This window comes from Myotis nattereri (genome assembly GCF_964212035.1).
Source record: "Myotis nattereri genome assembly, chromosome: 9".
In the NCBI taxonomy this organism is placed as follows: Eukaryota; Metazoa; Chordata; class Mammalia; order Chiroptera; family Vespertilionidae; genus Myotis; species Myotis nattereri.
In genome coordinates this window covers 77,004,544-77,028,226 of record NC_138084.1, presented here as the reverse complement: position 1 = coordinate 77,028,226, position 23,683 = coordinate 77,004,544, and the positions used below count along the sequence as shown (strand labels likewise).

The window sequence follows — 23,683 nt, the reverse complement described above, 5'->3', positions numbered from 1 at the left end:
AGAGATGAGGGATAAACTAGAAATAGAAAACAGGGTTACTGCCCTAGGAATGTGTGATCTATTTGACAAGTGACGTACACACACACACACACACACACACACACACACAAAACATTCAAAGGGAGGAGGATAAAGGGTAATGTAAGACTACAGATAGAGAAGAGGGCAGGGTCATGAGGTGACGAAGGGACAACGGTCGGGGGAAGGAGGCTGCTGTGCGCAGGACTCTCAGTGACGCTCAGGTTAGTGAACTGAAGGGAGAGGCTTACATGGAAGTAAGGCTCCCCAGGAAGGTGGCCTGCAGGTCCGCTTGGCTGGACTAAGGCCTGTCATCGGAAGCAATGAGAAATGAAGAGAATCAAGTGTAAGGGGAGGGAAATTTTGTGGAAGGCTTGAATTCTCATCTTCGGATTCAGGTTATGAAGCCACTGGAACTGCCACAAAATAGGCGAATCAATGCAGATTTGGCTACGAAAGAGTATAAGCCAGAAGTGGATTGGGTACCCAGGTGCCAGGTGGTCAGGGCTCCTTTGTTCAGGACGAGGAGCTGTGGGCACAGATAGGAAGCTGAGGAGCCATCGGGGTGGTGATGGTTAACTTTATGTGTCAGCTTAGCCAGGCCATAGTACCATTCTAGATGTTCCTGTGAAGTTATTTATTTAGATGGGGTTAAAATTTAAGTCAGTAGAATTTGAATAAAACTGATTATCCTCAAGAAAGTAAGTGGGCCTCATTTAATCATTTGAAGGCCTTAATAGGAAAAGACGGACCTACTCCGAGAGGAAACCCTGCCTTTAGACTCACACTACAACTCTCCCCGAGTCTCAAGCCTGCCAGCCTCCATAATCACATCAGAGTTATGGGCTGAATTGTGTCTCCCAAAAATGTATATGTTATATCTTACAAAATAACTATATTTGGATATAGGGCCTTTTAAAAGGTAACTAAAGTTAAATGAGGTCATTAGGACATGAGGTCAAATAGGTCATGAGGGCAAATATGACTGTGTCCTTGTAAGAAGAGGAAGTTTGGACAGACACACACAGAGAAAAGACCACATGAGGATACATGGAGAAGACGGCCATCTACAAACCAAGGAGAGCACCCTCAGAAGAAACCAACTCCACGAGCACTTTGATCTTGAACTTCCAGCCCCCAGAGCTGTGAGAAAATAAATCTTGGTTTAAGCCACCCAGCCTGTGGCATTTTGTTATGGCGGCCCATGCAGACTGAAACAGGATAGATTATAAATTCCTTGAACCCAAGGGCCATGCATTGAGCCTGTCCCCCAGCTCAGTGCCTTGCACATGGTGTGTGCTGGCTGTGTGGACCTAGACTGCCCTGGAAGCCTTGGCACCTGGTTTCCCTCCAACAGTGATGCACTGGCTGCTGAGGCAGCAGAGGAAGATGGGCTCACAGCGGAACAAGAGCTTCAGGATACAGGCATGGTGGAGAGGCTCGGGCTGCTGAGAAGGAGTGTGAGCCAGGGAACAGGTCAGGGAGATGTCTGGACTTACAGGGAACTGAAGGTCGATGCAAGGTTGACCTCAGGAATCCAGTCAAGGGAAGGATGAGCTGTGACTAACTTGTTTTGTATTTTCTGGTGTGCTTAACACAATGCCTAGAATTTATCTGACACCCAATAAAGGTTATGTTGAGTGACTAAATAAGTGACCAAGACAGGGCTGGGAGATGGAAGGATCTTACACTTAAATAAGCCTGCTGAAACATACATGCATGCTGGATGTACTTAGGGATTTTCTGAAAGAGATTGCTAACTTTCCCTGTGTGCCCAAACTGTTTATGCATTTTCATCATGACTACATTACCCCTGGGTCATTTACTCTCTCATTAGGTGTGCAGACCTGGACTGAATGAAAAGAGGCAAGAGGGGCTGGAGAGCTTTTAACCCACCATTCCTCTCCTCTAACCTCCCCACAAAATTTTCAGCCTCCACCTGCTGCGAGAGCACATTGCTGGAGACCGGCCAAACCCGTCTTCACAGGCGGCTCCACAGTGCCCAGAGGGAGCACAGCGTGATGGCGTAGAGCCCCAGCATCACAAGGTAGCCTTGAAAGAGCAGTCGGTCAACGCGTTCCAGGAGGGCCAGCCACCCGACCTCCTGCTGGGCCGCCTGGTCCTGGGCTTGGAAGTAGTTGCTGATGGACTGAAGCTGGGACAAGACTTCCTTCAGGGTCCCTGAGGGGGCCTGGTGCTCTCGACAGACAGGGGACTCTGCGTGAGAGAGGAGAACACCCCAGTCAACCAGGGACGGCCAAGGCCCCGTGGACTTCCCACTGAGGCTGATGGCCTCACCCTTCAAGAAAGGTTGTAGGCGAAACTGGGCAGTGGGCTGAGTTGGGGTTGGGGACTCTCTTCCCACCTGCTGAGCGGTTCAGAATGAAGAAAAAACCCTTTAAGTTTTTACATAGAACTAATATCAATGTTACTAATAATTATAATAACTAGAAGAAGCTACCATTTCCTTACCACTGCTGTTTGCTAGGCACCAGACTGTGTTTCCTATGTTTTGTCTTGGTCAATCCTCACAGCAACTCTAGGGCTGGGTATTCTTATCTCCATTTTTATAGACAAGGAGCCCCAGGTTCCTAGAGATGAAATTGCTGAAGGGAGCCCCGGAGAGCATATCTATGTGGGGTGTCCAGGCTAGACCCATCCAGACGGCTTTCTGAGCTGGGGCCAGCCCATGTTGACCCAGGCAGAGCTTTGTGGCAGAGATGATTTTTAAACCTTTGCACATTAAGCAACTGCAATCCAAAGCTATACCTACACAGTGTGTGTGTGTGTGTGTGTGTGTGTGTGTGTGCGCACACACGTGCACGTGTGCACACGGCACCTAGGAAATAAAACAAGCTAAAGGAATCGAGGACCTGACCTCCAAGCTGAAATGAAACTTTCTGGGAAGCTAGCAGGAGTTAGTGGCCTTCAGTCCCCAGAAAGGCCATGTAAAATGCAGCACAGAGGCCAATGAGCAGATGTTTCAGACTTTTCACGCAGCCCGGTGCTCCATCAGTGGGAACGGGTGCTGAGGGTAGGGACCTCAAAGCTTCTCACAAACCTGTCACCCCAACAAGCTGGGTCCTGCGATCCATTAGAAGCCCATCAGCATCAGTGTCCCCTCCAAGGCCTAAGAGGGGCCGCTCCTGCCCGCTGTGCTGCAGATCGTGAAGGAATTTGACCAACAAGATGGATTTAGATAAGCTGAGAACCAAGAAGGCCATGCAGACGGTGAAGAAGACGCCTGGGGGAAGGAACCAGGAGGTGGAGTTAGCTGGAGTCTCGGGGGCCTCTCCCACCCCAGATCTGAAACGCAACAGCAAATCTTTGCCAGGAGTCATGCAAGACAAATGTCTGGCGACCCCAGGCTGCTTACCGATCAGAGGGGTGCGCACTGCGCTCTGTGGCATCTCGTCAGACATGTTGACCCTGAAAACGGTGTAGCCCACCAGCAAGCTGGTCTTGAATATAATCCTGGCACGGCAGGTGGGGGGGATGTAGAAGCTCCCCAGGTCCACAAGCATGAGGAAGATGCTGGGAATCAGCAGGCTCACCACATAGACCAGCGGGCGCCTGCGAATCACCACCTGGACAGGGACAAGAAATCTGCTGAAAAGAGGGTCTAAGCCAGCCGTGGGCAAACTACGGCCCGCGGGCCGGATCCGGCCCCTTTGAAATAAATAAAACTAAAAAAAAAAAAAAAGACCGTACCCTTTTATGTAATGATGTTTACTTTGAATTTATATTAGTTCACACAAACACTCCATCCAGCTTTTGTTCCGGCCCTCCGGTCCAGTTTAAGAACCCATTGTGGCCCTCGAGTCAGAAAGTTTGCCCATCCCTGGTAAGCTGATGGACTAACATTTGGCCAAAACCAAAGCCAAGAAGTCCTAAATAGGACTTAGAAATAGGAGACTATTTTGTGATTTAGAACCACCTGTTGTTTGCTAGGCGCTGGACTAAGTGTTTCCTATGTTTTAATCTTAGTCAATCCTCACAGCAACTCTAGGGCTGAGTATTATTATCTCCGTTTTACAGACAAGGAAACCAAGATTCTTAGAGATGAAATTGCTTGTGTAAGCTCACATAGCTGGTCAGTGAGAAACTGTTTAAAACCAGGGCTTACCCTAAAATCTTTCCTCTTAAACCATGTGCGATGCAACATATTGTGTGTATGGGGTCTTCTTCTTACTTGGAATGCGAGCTTCCTAGCACCTGTGAGTGTATCCGTCGGAGTCTGAGCAGGAACAGAGCATAACTGATTTGGGAAATCTGAGGAGGGCTTAATAAAGAGACGGTTTACAGGGTGCGGGCAGGGCACAGGAGAGCCACAGGAAGGAGGGCAGTGTGCCAGGGTGCTGGGGGCACTGGTGAGCTGTTCCATCCCTCAGGCCTGAAGGGACCTGAGAGAAGCTGTGGGGATAGGACTGCGACAGTTGTGCCTTCCTCTTAGGGACAAAGCCAGCCTGGCTACGACCCCACAGAAAGAGAATGGAGAGACCCACTCACTCCCATCTTCTGCCTCTGTCCCTATTGGCCAAACACGGCCAGGGCTCCCGTCCCTGCAGGCCACAGCTCAGTCCCGGGAGCAGGGAGCAGCGGCAGGAGGGGACCCGCCACAGGCCGACGGAAGAGGCCCAGCGAGGCCTGCAGCGGGGCTGGCACGCAGGGTGCTGAGTGGGTTTTGTAGCTGGAAATCTGAGTCTCATAAAATCACTGTGATTGTTGTTGCCATTTTTTTTTTCGTTTCTCTGGGATGGTGACGGGAACTGTCTTTAATAAACACAAACTAGTCTCTTCCCTTGAGAGAAACCAGGGAATGACAGGGCTGCTTTCCTCACCAGACGGTGGACCCTTTGAGGGTGCAAACAACGACCTGTTAAATCTCCCACAGAGCCTAAAGGAACGCCTATTTTGTAGCGGGTATTCCGTGAGTGCTTGCTGATCAAATGAATGGTTTGGGACCTTTACTGTTGGGGTTTGGAAAAAAAACACAACATCTGAAATTTCCCGTTTCTCTGATTCTCAAAGCAATAGAAGGTTTTCCACGTGTCAGAGGGTGTGCTTGGTGGGTGGTCTTAGGCACATGGTGTGGTTTATGCAATCCTCTCTGCGAGCTTGCTGGCAGGTAACCTAATAGGCCTGCTTTATGGATTTTAACAAATGAAGCTCGGCCCCTCAGTGAGGTGAGTTAGCGGCAGAGCTGGGAAGAGCCCCGATGTCTCCCAATTCCGAGCCCAGGGTTCTTTTTCATACAGTGTAGCTACAACTCTTGATCTGGCCAGACCTCTGAGTTGAGTTCAGGGTTCTTCTCCCTCCTTTCTGTCTCCTGTTCCGGAAGAGAACCACAGAGAAATAAGCCAAGGCAGAGGCCAGGGATGGCGCAGACAGTGGCAGGGCAAGAGCTTGCCTGGGCGAGGCCAGACAGCACCTTGCCGATGAGAGCGGGGACCCTCCCCCTCCAGCCCGCCATTGGGTCTGAGAGCTATTCCGTCTCAGTGGTGCCTGACAGGCCCGAGTGTTTGGCGGATTGCAGTCTGGCTGTTGCCTTTCACATTAAACATAATTGGCTGCAGATACCTAAACCAGAGCAACACTCCCTGCTTTGCAATAATTTGGTTAAAACACATTTGTACCAAAGTGCAATCAACAGCAAAACAACAACAAAATGAACTGTCATCAACCTGCATCCCCCTAGCTCCCGTCATCACGCTGCGCTTGACTGCGGTTAGATGGGCAGTGAGCGGGGTGCCCAGTGGGCAGAGTCCATGGGGTCCTGGAGTAGGGGCCCAGGCTAGCCCACTGGTGATCTGGACATACGGGTGGGAGGTGACCAAGCCTGCTGTCTCTGGTGGGTAAAAGCAGAAGACCCCCTAGAGCAGCAGTTCTCAACCTGTGGGTTGCGACCCCTTTGGTAGTCAAATGACCCTTTCACAGGGGTGGCCTAAGACCATCCTGCATATCAGATATTTACATTACAATTCATAACAGTAGCAACATGACAGTTATGAAGTAGCAACGAAAATAATTTTATGGTTGGGTCACAACATAAGGAACTGTATTTAAAGGGCCAGAAGGTTGAGAACCACTGCCCTAAAGGCTTCATGGTAGATGTTACATGAAGGGTGAAAAGAAAAGTATAGGTGTGCATACTGGTTAAGCAGAGAGTCCAGGCGTAGTCCAGGGAACAGGGCTCCAGAGCCCTCGTCCCTAGATCCTACATGTGCTGGTTTTAGTGGTCCTGGGTGAGGTATTTCACCTCTCCATGCCTGATTTTCCCTTTTTAAAATGTTTATTTCAGAGATGAAGGGAGAGGAAGAGAGATATAGAAACATCAATGATGAGAGAGAATAATTGGTTGGCTGCCTCTTGCACACCCCACCCACACTAGGGATAGAGCCCCGCAACCCCAGCATGTGCCCTGACTGGGAATTGAATCATGACCTCCTGGTTCATAGGTAAGTGCTCAACCATTGAGCCACACCGGCCGGGCTGCTTTCCCTTTCTAAAAGAGCAGTTTACTGTAGCCTTGCCGAACATCTTGGGTGCAGTTGATATTACCATAGAAGTCTTTCAGTGGAGTTCCTGTGTAAAAGCAGGACCTCAGATGATTGCTCTCCAGCCGGAGGCAGCTGCAGGGAATGAGGGTAAACCAGGGCCAGACCCAAGGATGGCAGCGTGGCTCCTCCAGCCCCTGGTTCCAGGAAGGTGCAGCTGCCGGGGAGAGCTATGGCAAGAGCTAAGAGGTCGGGAGGCAGGCCCACTCCCGGGGCATGGAGCCCGTGCAGTTTGTTAATGCTCTGCTGGTGCCATTTTGAAATTGGTAGTAATTTTTGAACAAGGGGCCCTGCCTTTTCACTTTGCACTATGGCCACACAAATTCTGCAGCCAGTCCTGTCGGGAGGGTATTCCTCTCTGGGCCAACAGTAGCTGAAAGCAGCAGGAAAACGGTGGGCACAGAAAGAGACAGCTATGATGTAACATACAGCAGAAACCGCTCCTGTCTGTGTTTGGCTTATAAAATTATGAATCTAGACAGGCCCTCCAAAACGACCTCATCCATCGCCCTACCTTTAGCAAAGGATGCTCCCGTTCCGAAGACAGACAAGATAGTGCCTATAGTTTGATTTTGCTTCAAGAGCGAAGGAGCCACCTTTTCTTCTAGGTTGATTTAGGGGCAATGTTACCTATGTACTAGGCTAATTTTCTCTACTAGCCGAGTATAGCCTAAAAAATATTAATCTTATCACCCAGTTTTCAGAAATGTTTTGTTTTTTTATCTCTTTTGATCCTCAAAGCCCTTTATTCCCTTGCTCAAGAGACATTAATTGAGCATAAACAGTGTCAGACTCTATCCTAAATATTGGAGTCAGGATTGTTAATAGGAAACTTCCCCATCTTATGGGGTCAGGAACCAGACTCTGGCGGTTAGATGTTTCCCAAGTCTACAGAGGGAGAGGAATGGGCCATGCCCAGAGTCTGTGACTGCTTTAGATGGTGAGATTTGGGTTCTTTTGAGTTTATATTAAGATGGTATTTTGGTCTTAGAGTTGGAGCAGGCTTGGGGTAAGATGTTTGGGGGTGCTGGGACAGGGTGAATGTATTTTGGGACAGACACAAATTTTCAGGAGCCAGAGGGTGACAGACTGCAGTGGGTTGAATAATGAGTCCAAGAATCCATGCCCTCCTGGAAGTTCATCAAGTCACCGAACTTGGAAACGGTAATTAGTTAAGAGGAGGTCGCACTGGGGAAGATGCGCCCTTTATCCAATATGACTAGTGTCCTTTTACGAAGAAGAGACACAAAAAGGAGAAGGCCATGTCAAGATGAAGGCAGAGATTCGAGTGCTACATCTGTGAGCCAAGGAATGCTGAAGACTGCCGGCAACCGCAGAAACCAGGAGAGAGGCACGGGACCGATTCTCCCTTGGAGCCCAGAAGGAACCAGCCCTGCTGACACCTTGATTTCAGGCTCTGGCTTCCAGAACTATGAGACGAATCAGCTCTGTTGTTTTAAGTCACACAGTTTGTGGTACTTTGTTATGGCAGCTCTAGGAAACTAATACGGGTGACTTGCCCAGTAACACACAGTGCACAGATGCCAAAGAATGGACTGGAATATACTGCATCATGTTTAATTGTATCGTCATCACATAGGGCTAGGCATAGTTTCTCGTGTTAGATTGCCTGGGTTCGAGCCCAGGCTCCACTAGTCACCCCATTACCTTGGTAAATTACTTAACTTCTCTGCAGCCCAGCTCATCCATTTGTAAAAACCTATCTCATAGAGGTGTGAGGGTTGCACGTACAAAGTCGTGACACGGTGCCTGCCACAGAGGAAATGCTCACCTCTGTGGTTGTTGTGAGTATGTCTCCCTGGGCGATTGTGAGGTCTATGGCAGGTCCCATGAGCCTTGTTTTATTCACGTTTGTGTCGTCGGGGCTTACCATTGAGCCTGGCAGAGAAAAGAGCTCAAAAGATGTTTGTTGAGTTGCATTGTAGTCAATTAATAATTCTATGTTTAGTTCAATGGGGTGGGATCCTGGGAGTAGCCCCAGTGGGGGCTCTGCAGCTGAGGTCAGCCCTCTGAGGGCTGCCTCTCCTCGGGTACACCAGAGGCAACAGCCCTGCTAATTCTGGGGGAAGGTACGTCACCAGCTCAGTGAGACGCTGCTCTCTGCGGAGCTGCCCCTACCTAGAGCCCATCATTTCTAATGGACTAAGGGAGCTGGTGCCTTTAAATTTCACAGAGAGGGAAGGAAAAGCACTTTAGTTTCAGTCTGTGTTCTCCATTAGACACCCTTCAGGTGTTAGCAATATTATGCCACAATTTCATTATCCATTAAAGCCAGGTAATAATAAGTACACAAAGGTATTTGGAGCCTATTGTTGTTAATGAAAGAGATCAATCTAATTCAGAATGTGTGTGTGGAGAGCTCCTTGGAGATGGAATAGGCCCCAAGGTTAGCCTCTAATTGCCTCGGTGATGGCAGACCCCACCAGCACTCAATTTTGCATGACCGTCTTTATGACATAGTTGGAATTTTGACGCCCAGGCTCAGGCTTCATACCAAAGCCCGTTTTCCTCTTCTCCCAAGCCCCTCTCCACAGTCCTAATTCAGAAAGAATGGGAAAGTGGCTGCCATCTAAGTAAGATCCTTCCACCTTCCACCGAGTGGGAGTTTCTCAAACCTGGACCATGGCTCAGCGGATTAGCAGAGTCCGTGATTCTGGGATTACCTGAGTGACCCTGGAAAGACTTCCAGGGCTCTAAATTCATATTCTCTCTCTCTCTCTCTCTCTCTCTCTCTCTCTCTCTCTCTCTCTCTCTCTCTCTCTTCCTCCCCGGCCCCAACCCCATCTCTCCCACTCTTGAACTGGTGGTGCTCAAAAGGATCTTCTATCAAGTTTATGAGCTGCATTCAATAGATATCTGAACAAAACAACTCTATCCTAAACTAGAAAAGAAAATCATGTCAGGAAAAGAAGACGAGGCACCTTTCTTTCTCCAATGGCCCTCTGCATTTTCCTGGACGCCCCCTGTGGACCCCCATTCCTGCATAAATGAGCATTTACTCAGTGTGCGGCTCTGTGGTAGGACTCACTTTCATTCCCACAGTGTCCACCCTCTTCTATCCAATGTGGGTTCTTAAATTTTATTCCTACCTCCTCCCCTTCTACCCTCATTCTTTAAAAAACAAAACCAAAAGGCCACCATATCGACACCGAACGCTGGCCCTGCTGTTTCTGGGAACTAGCACCTCCGAGGGGGTGTTGGAAGAAACCTCCCCTCCGGAGGCTGCTGGCTCTGGCGCCGGCTGCTCACAGACATCCTCGTAGGCAGGGGGCTGTGCTCTGGGCCCCCCGGGGCTGCAGCCTCACCCCAGGCTGTGGCAGTACGTGCCCCAGGGCTGGCACATATGATTGTACATTTGCTGGAACTAGCGGGGCAGCCAGAACATGGGATTTGGTTTCGATGGCAACAGTGCACCTCAGGCCCAGGTGACAGCGTATTTAGAACAGATCACTGTAGCTCCTGCCTGCCCCACCTGTCCCCGACCCCCTGCTGTCCCAGCCTGGACTGGGACACGGCAGGTGATCAGACTCAGAGGGCGGTGACTCTGCTGCCAGGACCCCAGCAGCCCAATGTCTGAATGGAACTGGGCTCCCAATGTCTCGTCATTGGCCACGGGCTGCTGAAGGACATGTGCCTCGGCTGCCACATTCAGAGTAGGATGCGTGGTAGGAAGTCAGGGCACCTGAGCCCAGCCACGGTGCACAGAGCAGAAATGGGGAGGCAGGGGCCTGGCAGAGGCCAACGGAGACAGAATTGGGATAGTCACCAAACCTCCTTTAAGCTCCTGAGTCTGGCTCCCTGCCCAACCACAGATCACTGTGCGTCTACTCAGGATTCTTGCTCTAGTCTGTTCTGGAGGGCCAGGGTGGCCGCCAGCCCCGCTAGATCACCCACCTTGGGCCCCGGCAGAGGGCCTCAGGGAAGAGCTCTCAGAGCCTGACACCTTATCTCTGCCCGCCTTCAGCACACCCATCATAGACACTGTGAGTGGAGAATAAAGTGCCAGGACCATGGCTCCTGAGACCCGGGAGCCTTTCCTTCTGTACGCAGTCTTTCACACCGCTGGTCATCGTAGTGCACAGACAGGCCTCAGCCACTGTTGAGATGACAGATTACTACTGAGGGCAAAGGGTGACATGTGTGTACCGATAATGGCTGCCTATGGAGAGAGTGTGTGTGTTTACCTACCCGTTTCCTGCTTTCCCTTGTCTCTCTCCGTGCAGTGTAGGTAATGGCGTGTGCAGCGTTCTCGGGGTGCTTGGTAGGTGCCTGTGTCCCACCTTGCATGTGCTGCTCCCTCACATTTCCCTTTAATGCTCTCCATTATTCGGCTGCATTAATAATGTTTGCGGGCTGATATCTTTAAAATTAATGAGGTGTTTACTCTGAGCCAAGAAACTCATTGAAATTAAAAAAGCTTTCTTTTCTCCACTCCCTTTCCCTCGCTAAAAAAAGTGGACAAAAGAGCCACAATGCAGGCTTTGCTAAAAACCAAGCAGAATAGGCAGGAACCCAGACCCCACCACTGGGAAGATACAAGTTGCGATCAGCCAGTGCCCAGGGTTACACATGGGCCAGGTTCACGCAACGGCTGTCTCTAAGAGGTTCTAACTTAACAAGATCTTTCCTTGAGAGCTGCAGACACCTTTCCACCAATGCAGGGGCACCTGTGCCCCCAATAACAGCTCCTTTCACAGCCGCAATCCCTTAACACGCAATTATCCATTGTAACCATAGCACCTTCGTCTAGTCTGAATTTTCCTTCTTATCCAAAAGGCTTGTTTCCAGGACAATTCATCTTGTGTATCCTGGTCTGTCTGTAGTCTCTATTTTTCAATGGAATCCCTTCCCTGCCATAAAGGAGGCCCCCTCCTACCACTCCCCAAACTGCCACCACCACCGGCTGATTCTGTGCAGGAAAGCAGAACTGAATACTAACGATGTGAGTCTATGGGTTGCACGGACTTGCTTTTGCTCACACTCGGGATGGTTTGCCAGGAGGGCCAGGGAGGAGAGAATGGCTCTCTGGAGTGCAGAGCAGCAGGCTGCACTGTCCTGCACCCCCACCCTTACCCCCCTCCCCAGCCCTGCTGTACAAATTTCTCTGTGAACAAGGCAGCCAAGAGCATTCGGGGTGGCACTTCTGAGCAGTTCGGGTTTCCATCACATCCTCTGAGGGCAATTGTTCTCTCTGATCCGGAAACCACCAGCGGTCTCTGCGGATCCTGCAGGTGATTTGTTAGCTAATCCCTCCAGATAGTCAAGTTAATAATATGGTAATTTTATGCACCTGCACCTGGAATTAATTAATAATTTACTCAACTAAAAACAGGACAATAGCGCTGAAGAGGCACTCTCTCCCAGTTGGTTGTTGTGCGTGGGTTTTCTTTGGTTCCTCTCCGTAGGGATTGAAGGTGGCGGTGTTGGTGTGAACCAACAGGCCTGAGCGCCTGCTGTGCTGGCTCATGTCTCTGGAGTGTGAAAACCACTCTCTTTATATTCACGTGGGGAATGGCTACAGCAGGAGCCCAGGGTCTGCGCCCGCCCCGCTGGCCTCTGAAACGCTGAAAGCCAGTGGACGTCCGGAGCCGGCTGAACCGGCTGTTCCCGAATGATAGTGAGTGAGAATAAGCAACAGAGCAGAGACCCCTCCGCCCAGCAGAGAAGGCCAAAGAGTGCGGAGAAGTGGGCGGAGGCGACGGGGAGGGAAGGACCTACGTGAAACTGAATCTGCGCGAAATCTCCAGCGCCGCTCTGCAGGATGCTGTAGGCGGAGGACACAGAAAGGAGTTCCCACTCACTGTCATTCGAAAATGCTTTTCTGTCGTGCTTAACGTCTTCTCTGCTCCGCAGGAAGGCCAGGTCTACATCTTCCACTGAGAATAACAGAAACAGTGGGCACCAACACAAAATCCTTCCTTTTACTCCTGCCCGTCATGTCCAGCCTTATTGAGATGGAGTGTATATAACCGTGTTGAATTAGGGGTAGAGGTGTGGGATAAAATCTTTCTAACCATGGAAAAAGCATCTATGAATTTAGGGCTTGGATTCCACTATCCATACAATGATGGAGCTGCCCCTGTGACTTCTATACCATTCCCAATGGCAGTAGAGGCCTAATATTGTATTCCCAAACAAAGAGCGGCAACTGGGCTGTGCGTCTGGGCCCAGCGCCGCACTTGGTCTGAATGACAGCACGAGCCAAATAACGGCAGGAAGAAATTTAGGTTTGCAAGAAGTTAATTATGTGCAAGAATGAAATGGACCTGAAGAGAGGCATAATATCATTACGCCTGTGTGTGCCAACAAGCCAGCACAGGCATGTTCCCCCCCCCCCCCGAGAAGGCTGTACCCCTCCTGGCTTACCTGTGTGCAGAATGCTGTTGAAGGTTAGGCTGCAATTCTGGATATCAAATGGAAAAGCGTATGTCTCTAAACTGCAGGCAGAGACCACCTGGATGGACTTAGAGTTCCTAATGGTCCCGGATGAGTTCACATACACATAGTGAAGTTCAGGTAGTCTTTCAATGTCCACGCTGTATGAAACACAAGAGAATCTGTTGTTAGAGAGAGAGCTGTAGTCATTCCAATGCGCAGAAATGATTGTGAGATGGAAGTGACGACGACACCCAGGACTAACCTAGAAGCGCAAGGACAGAGTCACTTTTCCCCGAGATGATTCACCCACGCAAAGATGGATTCAGCAAGGACACCTCATAAATTAACTCGCTACTGTTATGATACAAACACACTCCATGAGGAACCTCAAGCATTATCAACCAAATCCATATCTTAAACCAGTGGTTCTCAACCTTCTGGCCCTTTAAATACAGTTCTTCATGTTGTGACCCAACCATAAAATTATTTTCGTTGCTACTTCATAACTGTAATGTTGCTACTGTTATGAATCGTAATGTAAATACCTGATATGCAGGATGGTCTTAGGTGACCCCTGTGAAAGGGTCGTTCGACCGCCAAAGGGATCGCGACCCACAGGTTGAGAACCGCTGTAAAACAATGTCAACTTATGGTACTTTTAACCTGAATATTCCCAACAGTATGCTGGTCTTTAAGTTGGGAAACAAAAAATAGCAACAATGAATGAATGTAAGCAGAAACTATCCTGAATATTCTAAGACATCTATACCCCACAGAAATATATCCAAGGCACTTACAATTCATTAATGATGATATCAGGGGCCCAGATGGCACTTAGAGGTAGGGAGATCTGGCTAATATCATCAAACATGCTGGAGTTCCATGATAAAAACTCATCATCCCAAACCTGTTAGGAGTAGCCAGAAAGGAAACTTATCAAAAAGGGGCAATATCAACCTTACCAAAGAACTGAAAAGAGATTTGGAGAAATAACCCAACGGATCAGCCTGTTGGTACTGTTGGGGCAGAGGACTTCCCATCCAACACCAAAAGATGGTAGCCTCAACCAGGAAACATGGCCTCCACTTACATGGATTCTAACAAGTTAGGTTTGCTGCAGATCTAAGGAACTGTAAACACAGAGATAATGTCTATTCCTCAGAGTAATAACATGTTTCAACAGGTCAAGATCGGGAGGGCAGCATGCACAGAAGGAAACAGTCCTTTACCTCACTGTACCAGACATTTGTCTTTAATTTTTGGTTCTGTGCATCCTGCAAAGCACAAAGAAAATACACACCAAATATTAGCATGTCAGAAAATCAAAGCCCAGTTCAACAATACGACAATTCAGAGGAAGAAAATCAAATGTAAGTAAATAACGCTCATTTTAGAAACATTATCTTGACTCTTCAAGATCAGAGTATTTTCAGTTCCTATTTATTACATACACCTGTCACTGTGAGCTTTACTATATTATCTATGATAAAATGGCACTTTGACTGCACTTGACATCTTGAATGATTTGCTAATCTCTTTCCCACTCTGATTAGTTACTCTGCCATTAATCAGACTAAAAAACGATATGTAGTCGTGGTAAATTCTGGGCTAAAAGGATGAGACCAAGCTTATATTTGTAATCAAGATATTATTCATGCCTTTCAATGCCTGTTATCTCAGTCACTATTGGCAGCCATTCCTCAGTTACCTTATGTTTGGATTTCCATTCTTATAAATAGACTAAATGAGCATATGCAAATGAGGCATTTTTGATGATATAAATAGATGATTTCCCATGTCTGCAATGAGTCAGTGATTTTTTAATAGACCCCCAAAAAGAACAACCAAAACAAAACCTCCTTACTGATTTTTATATCTAATCTAGTAAAAAACAGTCTAAAACTACTATGTCCTAAGAGATTTAAAATTTTTATACCATATAAAAATTAACTTGAAATGAATCACAAATCTTAATTTAAAAGCTAAAACTATTAAACCTTTAGAGAAAACACAGGAGTAGTCTTTCATGACTCTGAATTAGGCAATGGCTTCTTAGATATGACACCACAAGAACAACAAAAGAAAAAATAAATGAGACTTTATCAAAAATAAAAGCTTTTGCATTTTAAAGGACATCATTAAGAAGTAAAAAGGCAGCTCACAGAATGGAAGAAACTATCTGCAAATTATTTATCTGGTAAGGGCCTTGTATCTAGACCAGGGGTGGGCAAACTTTTTGACTCGAGGGCCACAATGGGTTCTTAAACTGGACCGGAGGGCCGGAACAGAAGCATGGATGGAGTGTTTGTGTGAACTAATATAAATTCAAAGTAAACATCATTACGTAAAAGGGTATGGTCTTTTATTTCAATAGTTTTATTCATTTCAAACGGGCCGTATCCGGCCCACGGGCCGTAGTTTGCCCACGGCTGATCTAGAATATATAAATAACTCATAACTCAACAACAACAAAACATACAACCCAAATTAAAAATGGACAAAGTGCCAACGCAATCTTGAGAAAGAAAAATAAAGCTGGAGTCATCATGCTCCCTGATTTCAAACTATATTACAAAGCTATAGTAATTAAAACAGTATGGTATTGGCATAAAAATAGACACATATTTCAATGGAACAGACTATGGAGCCCAGAAATAAATCCACACATATATGATTAATTAATTTATAATGAAGCAGCCAAGAATATACCATGGGGAAAGGATAGTCCCTTCAATAAATGGCATTGGGGAAATTGGACAGCCACATGCAAAAGAACGAAACTGGGCCACTATCTTATACCAGTCACAAAAATTAACTCAAAACGGATTAAAGAATGTAAGACCCGAAACCATAAAGCTCCTAGAAGAAAATATAGGTGGTAAGGTCCTTGAAATAGTTCTTGGCAATGATTTTTAAAACCTGACACCAAAAGCAAAAGCAACAAAAGCAAAAATAAATAAGTGGAACAGGACTACATCAAAATTAAAAGCTTTTATACAGCAAAGGAAACCATCAACAAACTGAAAAGACAGCCCACTGAATGAAAGAATATAATTATCAAATATGTATCTGATAAGCGTCAAATATCCAAAATATATAGAGAATATATATAACTCAATAACAAAAACCATCTAATTAAAAATGGGCAGAAGATCTGCATAGACATTTTTTCAAAGAAGACACATAGGTACATGAAAAAATGCTCAACATCATTAATCATCAGGTAAATGCCAATCAAAACCACAATGAAATATCACCTCACACCTGTTAAAATTGCTATTATCAAAGGACAAGAAATAACAAGTGTTGACAAGGATGTGGAGAAAAGAGAACCAACCCTTGTACACTGTTGGTGGGACTGCTGAATGGACTTTCCTCAAAAATTAAAAATCAAACTACCATATGGTCCAGCAATTCCACTTCTGGGTATTTATTCAAAGAAAATGAAAACATTAATTCAAAAATATATGTGCACCCCCATGTTTATTGCAGCATTTATTTACAATAGCCAATTTGTGAAAACAACTTAAGTGTTCACCAATGGATGAATGGATAAAAGAATTGTGTTACATATATAATGGAATATTATTCCACCATAAAAGAATAAAATCATGGCATTTGTAACAACATGGATGAACCCTGAGTGTATTATGCTAAGTTATAAATTAGACAGAGAAAGACAAATACCATATGATGTCTCTTATATGTGGAAACTAAAAATAAAAAACAGCAACAACAAAATCCAAGTTTATAGATAAACAGAACAGATTGGTGGTTGCAAGAGGTAGAGAGTGGGAGGTGTTTTTGTTTTGTTTTGTTTTTAGTTATTAAATTAAAATGTAAAATATTTTAAAAAGAAAACAAAAGAACAACTTGATTTTCAATCATAATAAATGTCTAAGGGCTTTTACAAGCACTCTAAGTCATTGATTGTAAGCAGCTACTTACAACACAACATTAGCTTTCCAAATGATATTCAAATGATAATTAAATTTGACCATAAACAATATAACAATTTGAAGAGGAAGCTTTGTAGTAAAAATAATCTGAAATTTTGTATTTCATAAGAAAATTTCAACATTCAAAATAAAGCACACAAAAGAATATCTACAAAGGCTTTGAAGGCTATGTGCTTTATGTAATGTTTATTGGCTTCATGGTTAAATACACAATTCCAACTGGTTTCTTTTTAACTGTAAGGACAAAATTTAATTTCTCTATGAGAAAATACCTTACAGAAAAAAATGGACAAAGGACTGAATAGACATTTCTCCAAAGAATATATGTAGTCATATGCTGATAATAACTGGGTAATTTCTGAGAAATGTATCATTAGGTGATTTTATCATAGTGCAAACATCATAGAGTGTGCTTACACAGACATAGGTGGTATAGCATGCTACACACCGAGGCTTATGATATAGACTATTGGTCCTAGACTACAGCCTGTCCAGCGTGTTACTATACAAAATAACAGGAGAATAAATCAAATGCAAGAGGAAATGATGCAATCAAATAATACATAAACCAGCAACATAGTTGTTTATTATCATTGTCAAGTATTATGTACTCTACATATTGTATGTGCTATACTTTTATACAACTCAGTGCGGTAAGTTTATTTACACCAGCATCATCACAGACACGTGAGTAATGGGTTGTGCTATGATATTACTAGGCGAGAGAAAATTTTCAGCTCCCATTATAATCTTACTAGTAGCCCTGCGCACGAATCCTTGCGCCAGTAGTTTGTCAGTAGCTTGCTGCTGCCCTCCAGTAGCTCTCTGCCTGCTACCCTACTGTAGCTCCTCTGACCCCCCACCTTGACCACCCCCCATAGCTTGCTGCCCTGCTCCCTCCTGTAGCTCTCTGCTGCCTGCTTGTAGCTCGTTGCCCCGCCCTCCTGCTGATCCGGGATCCAGTCCACCATCCATGCAGTCCATCATTGATCAAAAGATTGTTATGCAACATGTGACTATACAAATGGCTAATAAGCACATGAGAAGATGATGAATGTCACTACTATAGACCAAATTGTGTCCCTCCAAAGTTCCTGTGACTATTTGGAGATAGGGCTTTAGGAGGTAATGAGGTTAAATAAGGTCATAGGATAAGGCCCTAACCCAGTAAGATTAGTGGCTTTAGAAGAAGAGAAAGAGAGAAAGATCTCTCTCTCTCCTCCACGTGAGGACACAGTGATAAGGCAGCCATCTACAAGCCGGGAAGACAACTCTAACCAGGAACAAAATTGGTTAGAATTTTGATCTCGGGACTTCCCAGCCCCCTATTGTTTAAGCCACCCAGTCTATGATATTTGTTACAGCAGTCTGATTGACTAATACAATCACTAATCATTAGGGAAATGTAAATAAGAACCACAATGAAAAACCACTTCACACTCATTAGGACGGCTACTGGCTTAGGGTTGTTGTTGTTTTTGTTTGTTTCAGACTACTTTGTTTAGGTGGGTTCCATTTTCACTCCTCACTCCTCAGTAGATTTTATGTATTTCTCATAGGCTTCTTCACTCATTAGTTCACCTAGTTCTGAAGGGTTACTCAGTGTCATCTTGATCAGCCAACCATCTTCATAACAAGATTTGTTGACAAGTCCTGGATTTTCTACAAGAGCTGTATTAATTTCAGTTACTTCTCCTGACAGAGGACAATAGAGTTCACTAGCAACTTTCACACTTTTCAAAGCACCAAACTCACCTTGCTTGTTCAATTTTGTCCCAATTTCAGGCAGACTACAGTAAACAACATCTCCCAATGCTTCCTGTGCAAAATTGCTGATTCCCATTGTTCCAATACCATTTTCTGTTGTTATCCATTCATATTTATCTGTGAATTTACGCACCAACAGCAGATTGGGACCGGTGTGCAGCGTCCGGATGGCGCCCGCCCTCAGGCCCCAGGGCCACAGTGGGCAGGTCGCAGCAGGCACCCACGCAGTGCGCAAGCTGCAGGCTGCGGCCTGCACGGTCCATCTGGTTTAGTGTTTTTTAAAAGAAGAAAACAAGTGTTGGTGAGGATGTGAAGGAATCAGAATCCTGTGCACTGTTGGTGGGAATGTAAAGCTGCTGTAGAAAGCAATATGGCAGTTCCTAAGAGAAATTATAAATAAAATTACCATGTGGCCCATCAATTTCTCTCTTTAGTATACACTGAGTGGCCAGATTATTGTGCCCACCTGACGTTTGTAGGCAAATTAGCTATAATTTCACGCTGAAGTTGCTAGAGGGCCAGACCATTATAAATAGGGAAGCAGGTTGTTTCCACGACAGTAGAAGTGATTTTTTTCTGAAGATATGGGTAAGCAACACGATTTAACAGCCTTTGAATGTGGGATATATATATATATATATATATATATATATATATATATATATATAATTGAATGGCCAGATTATTATGACCACCCCATCAGTACTTCGTTGGGCCACCTTTTGCCTTCAATACTGCGGCGATTCTTCTTGGCATTGACTCCACGAGGTGTTGAAAGGTGATGCGAGGAATCTGACACCATGCCTGATGAATAGCACTGTCCAGTTCTGTGAGATTTGATGGTTGTGGAACCAGCTGCCTTGCCTGATGGCTCTTTTAACTTTGTCCCACAAATGCTCAATTGGATTGAGATCTGGTGATTGTGGGGCCACCTCAGCAAGGTAAAGTCTCCCTCATGTTCTTGAAACCACTCCTGCACAATACGAGCACCGTGGCATGGCGCATTGTCTTGTTGGAAGAAGCCATCTCCATTGGGATACGCCATCAACATGATAGGATGAACTTGATCAGCAATGATACTTAGGTATGTTGTACTATTCAGACGTTGGTCTACATGAATTAAAGGGCTCAAATCGTGCCAGGAAAACTTGCCCCAAACCATAACACTGCCCCCACCAGCTTGAAGGGTTGTACTCATGCATGTGGGGTGCATGCTTTCATGCTGTTTCCGCCAAATTCTCACTCTGCCATCTGCATGATGCAACTGGAATCCATACGATGCAGTGTGTGGCTAATTTGCCTACAAACGTCAGGTGGTCATAATAATCTGGTCACTCTCTCTCTCTATAGATATAGATATAGATATAGATATAGATATAGATATAGATATATGTCCCATGTTCAAAGACTGTTAAATCGCATTGTTTACCCATATATTCATAAAAAAATCACTTCTACTGTCGTGGTAAACAACCTGCTTCCCTATTTATAATGGTCTGGCCCTCTAGCAACTTCAGCGCGAAATTATAGGTAATTTGCCTACAAAAGTCAGGTGGTCATAATAATCTGGCCACTCAGTGTATCCAAAAGAATTGAAAGCAGGGACTTGGGTGGATATTTGTATACCCACGTTCATAGCAGCATACAACAACTAAAGCATGAAAGTACCCCAAGTGTCCATCAACACATAAACAAAATGTGGTATGTACATAAATGTAATATTAATGTGACCTTAAAAAGGAAGAATATTCTGACACATACTTCAACCTGGATGAACCTTGAGACATTTTGCTAAATAATTTAAGCCAATCACAAAAGGGCAAATACCATATGATTCAACATATATGAGGTACCTAGAGTACTCAAATTTTTTGTGACAGAAAGTAGAATGGTGATTGCTAGGGGCTGGGGGAAAAGGGAATGGGAAGTTAGTGTTTATTGGGCATAGAGTTTTGGTGTTGCAATATGAAAAGAGTTCTGGAGATGCATGGTGGTGATGGTTGCACAACAATGAGAATGTATTCAATACCATTAAACTGCACACTTAAAATGGCTAAGATGGAAACTTTCATGTTATGTGCATTTTATCCAAGTAAAAATAATAATTTTAAAAATGAACATAGGACTTTAATAGATATTTCTCCAAAGGAGATAGACAAATGACCAAAGAACACATGAAAAGACACTTCATGTCATTCATCTTTAGGGAAATGCAAATCAAAACCACAATGAGATACAACTTCACCCCACTAGGATGGCTAAAATAAAAAAGTCAGAAAAAAAAAACAAGCATTGGCAAGAATGTAGAGAAATTGAAGCCCTTATACATTGCTAGTAGGATTATAAAATGGTGCACCACTTTGAAAAACAGTCTGATAGTTCATGTTAAACATAGTTACCATACAACCCATCAATTCCGTTCTTAAGTATATAACCAAGAGAATGAAATCCTAAGTCTACACAAAAGAACTGTACAGGAATGTTCATAGCAGCATTATTCATGACATTCAAAAATGGGAATCACCCAAGTGTCCATCAACTGATAAATGGTTAAATAAAATGTCATATCTATACAATAGAATAGTATTCAGCAAGAAAAAGTAATGAAATACTTATGCATGCTACAACATGGATGAACCTTGAAGACATATGCTAAGGACTTTGGTCAAAATGGCAGCATAGGTAAATGCGGTACTCAAATCTTCCCACAATGACAACTAAACTACAGAAAAAATATAATTCAGAAATGCCGAAAATCTAGCTGAACAGAAGTCTTACAACAAAAGATACAAAGAAGAAACCATGCGGAGACTGATAGGAGGGGTGGAGATGCAGAATGGGCTGGTTGCACGTCCATGTGTGGCAGATAAAAATTGAAAGGGCTATCTCAGCTGTGAAGGTCCCTCCAGTGGAGGAGGGGGTCCCACTCTGACACCAGGCCCCGAGCCCAGGGTTCCAGAGCCAGGAAGAGAAGTCCCCATAACTTCTGACTATAAAACCAGTTGGGATTATGCCTGAGGGAGACAGAGTGTTTCTGGAGTCCCAGGCTTTCCTCTTAAAGGGCCTGCACATGGACTTACTCATACTAACTTGCTCTAAGCTGCAGTACTGGGGCAGGAACATATGGGGAGGAAATGAATTGTCTAGCATCAAGGTAAGAGCTGAAGGAGTAGTTTTCTCCCAGAAAGAAGTACTGGCAGAAGCCATTGTTCCTTCTCTGAGGTGGGTGCCATATCTTAGTCTCCATCAACCTGGCTATCACTGCTCACCCTGCCTTGGTGATTCCATGAGATACTTCCCCCAACCTGCCCCACTAACTTGCAGGCCCATCCAAGCTGGTTCCAATGACTTTACCATACAAATGGCCTGTCTTAGCTTATGTTTCAGACTTCCCTAAAATCTCTCAAACAAGCAGCATCTTGCCTCAGTGTGCCACATACTCTTGTAATGTGGCCCAGGCCCAGCACTAGCAGTAGCCAGCCTTGATCACAGCTTAGCCTCTCCTGGACATCTCTGAGCCAAGCACAAGTAGCAGCCATCTGCAGATTGATTTGTAACTTGCGCCAGGTGGTCCTAGACAGGACACAGGCAGTGGCTGACCTTGGCCTGCACCTCCTGAGAGGCTCCAGAACCACCTTCATCGTGACACATTCAAGGAGCAACTTTAGTGAGCACCAAAGTCCCACTGCTCTGTGGGGGTGGTCCTCTGCACAACTGATATTCCATGCTGGTGGCAACCAGTCCTTGCAGCTGATCAGTCTGGGGTAAATCCCTACCATTGATGTGCCAAAAGCAATTAAGGCTCAACTACATCAGAAGGCTATCCACAGCCCACACAGGGGCCACACCTTGAGTGCTCAGCTTGGGTGATTGGGGAGGCTGTGCCACTGGGCCCTACAGAACACCTACTACATAAGGCCACTCTAACAGCCTGGGAGATGTAGCAGCTCTACCTAATACACAGAAACCAACACAAGCAGGCTGCCAAAATGAGGAGACAAAGAAACATGTCCCAAATGAAAGAACAGAACAAAACTCCAGAAAAAGAACTAAACAAAATGGAGACAAGTAAACCACCAGATGCAGAGTTCAAAACACTGGTTATAAGGATGCTCCATGAACTTAGGAAAGCATAGATGAACTTACTGAGAACATTAACAAAGAGATAGGAAACATAAAAACAAAACTAGAAAACAAAAAAGGAACCGTCAGAAAGGAAGAATGCATTATTAGTACCTGAAAGGAAGAATGAATTACAGGGAATTAACAGTGGAGTAGATAAAACACAAGATCAAAAGAGATATTTAGAAGATAAGAAAGCAGAAAACACCCAATCAGAACAGCACAAAGAAAAAAGAGTATAAAAAAATGAGTATAGTATAAGAAGCCTCTGGGAGAACTTGAAGTGAACCAAAATTCACCAGAAGGAGAAGAGAGAGCAAGAAATTGAAAACTTATGAAAAAAATATAATGACGGAAAATTTCCCTAACTTAGTGAAGGAAATAGACATACAAGTTCGGGAAGTTCAGAGTGTCCCAAACAAGTTGAACCCAAAGAAGCCCACATGAAAACACATCATAATTAAAATGCCAGCCCTAACTGGTTTGGCTCAGTGGATAGAGCGTCGGCCTGCGGACTGAAGGGTCCCGGGTTTGATTCCGGTCAAGGGCATGTACCTTGGTTGCGGGCACATCCCTAGTAGGGAGTGTGCAGGAGGCAGCTGGTCGATGTTTCTCTCTCATCGATGTTTCTAACTCTCTATCCCTCTCCCTTCCTCTCTGTAAAAAATCAATAAAATATATATTTTTTTAAAAATGCCAGAAGTTAAAGACAGAGAGAATTTTAAAAGCAGCAAGAGAAAAGCAATTAGTTATGTACAAGGGAGCTCCCATGAGACTGTCAGCTGATTTATCAACAGAAATTTACAGGCCAGAAGAGATTGGCATGAAATATTCACAGTGATAAAAAGCAAGGACCTACAA

General features: G+C 45.2%; 2 protein-coding genes across 2 annotated transcripts in view; both read right to left on the bottom strand.

Annotated features, from left to right (window-relative positions):
- Nucleotides 1–1,999: 1,999 nt before the first annotated feature.
- The window catches only part of HTR3B (5-hydroxytryptamine receptor 3B), a gene marked incomplete at both ends in the record, with an annotated part of 39,826 nt that continues 18,142 nt past the window's right edge, over nucleotides 2,000–23,683 (bottom strand). Inside the window, 7 exons of the mRNA XM_081100411.1 lie at nucleotides 2,000–2,235; nucleotides 3,080–3,262; nucleotides 3,395–3,605; nucleotides 12,315–12,472; nucleotides 12,963–13,132; nucleotides 13,772–13,881; nucleotides 14,204–14,248. Coding sequence (XP_080956537.1) covers nucleotides 2,000–2,235; nucleotides 3,080–3,262; nucleotides 3,395–3,605; nucleotides 12,315–12,472; nucleotides 12,963–13,132; nucleotides 13,772–13,881; nucleotides 14,204–14,248 — 1,113 coding nt within the window. The remainder of the gene's footprint in view (nucleotides 2,236–3,079; nucleotides 3,263–3,394; nucleotides 3,606–12,314; nucleotides 12,473–12,962; nucleotides 13,133–13,771; nucleotides 13,882–14,203; nucleotides 14,249–23,683) is intronic.
- LOC308524709 (glycine cleavage system H protein, mitochondrial-like) lies at nucleotides 18,459–22,341 on the bottom strand (the record flags this gene model as incomplete). The annotated part of the gene is made up of 2 exons (XM_081099265.1): nucleotides 18,459–18,963; nucleotides 22,313–22,341. 2 exons carry the CDS (start codon nucleotides 22,339–22,341, stop codon nucleotides 18,459–18,461), a joined length of 534 nt encoding a protein of 177 aa, XP_080955391.1.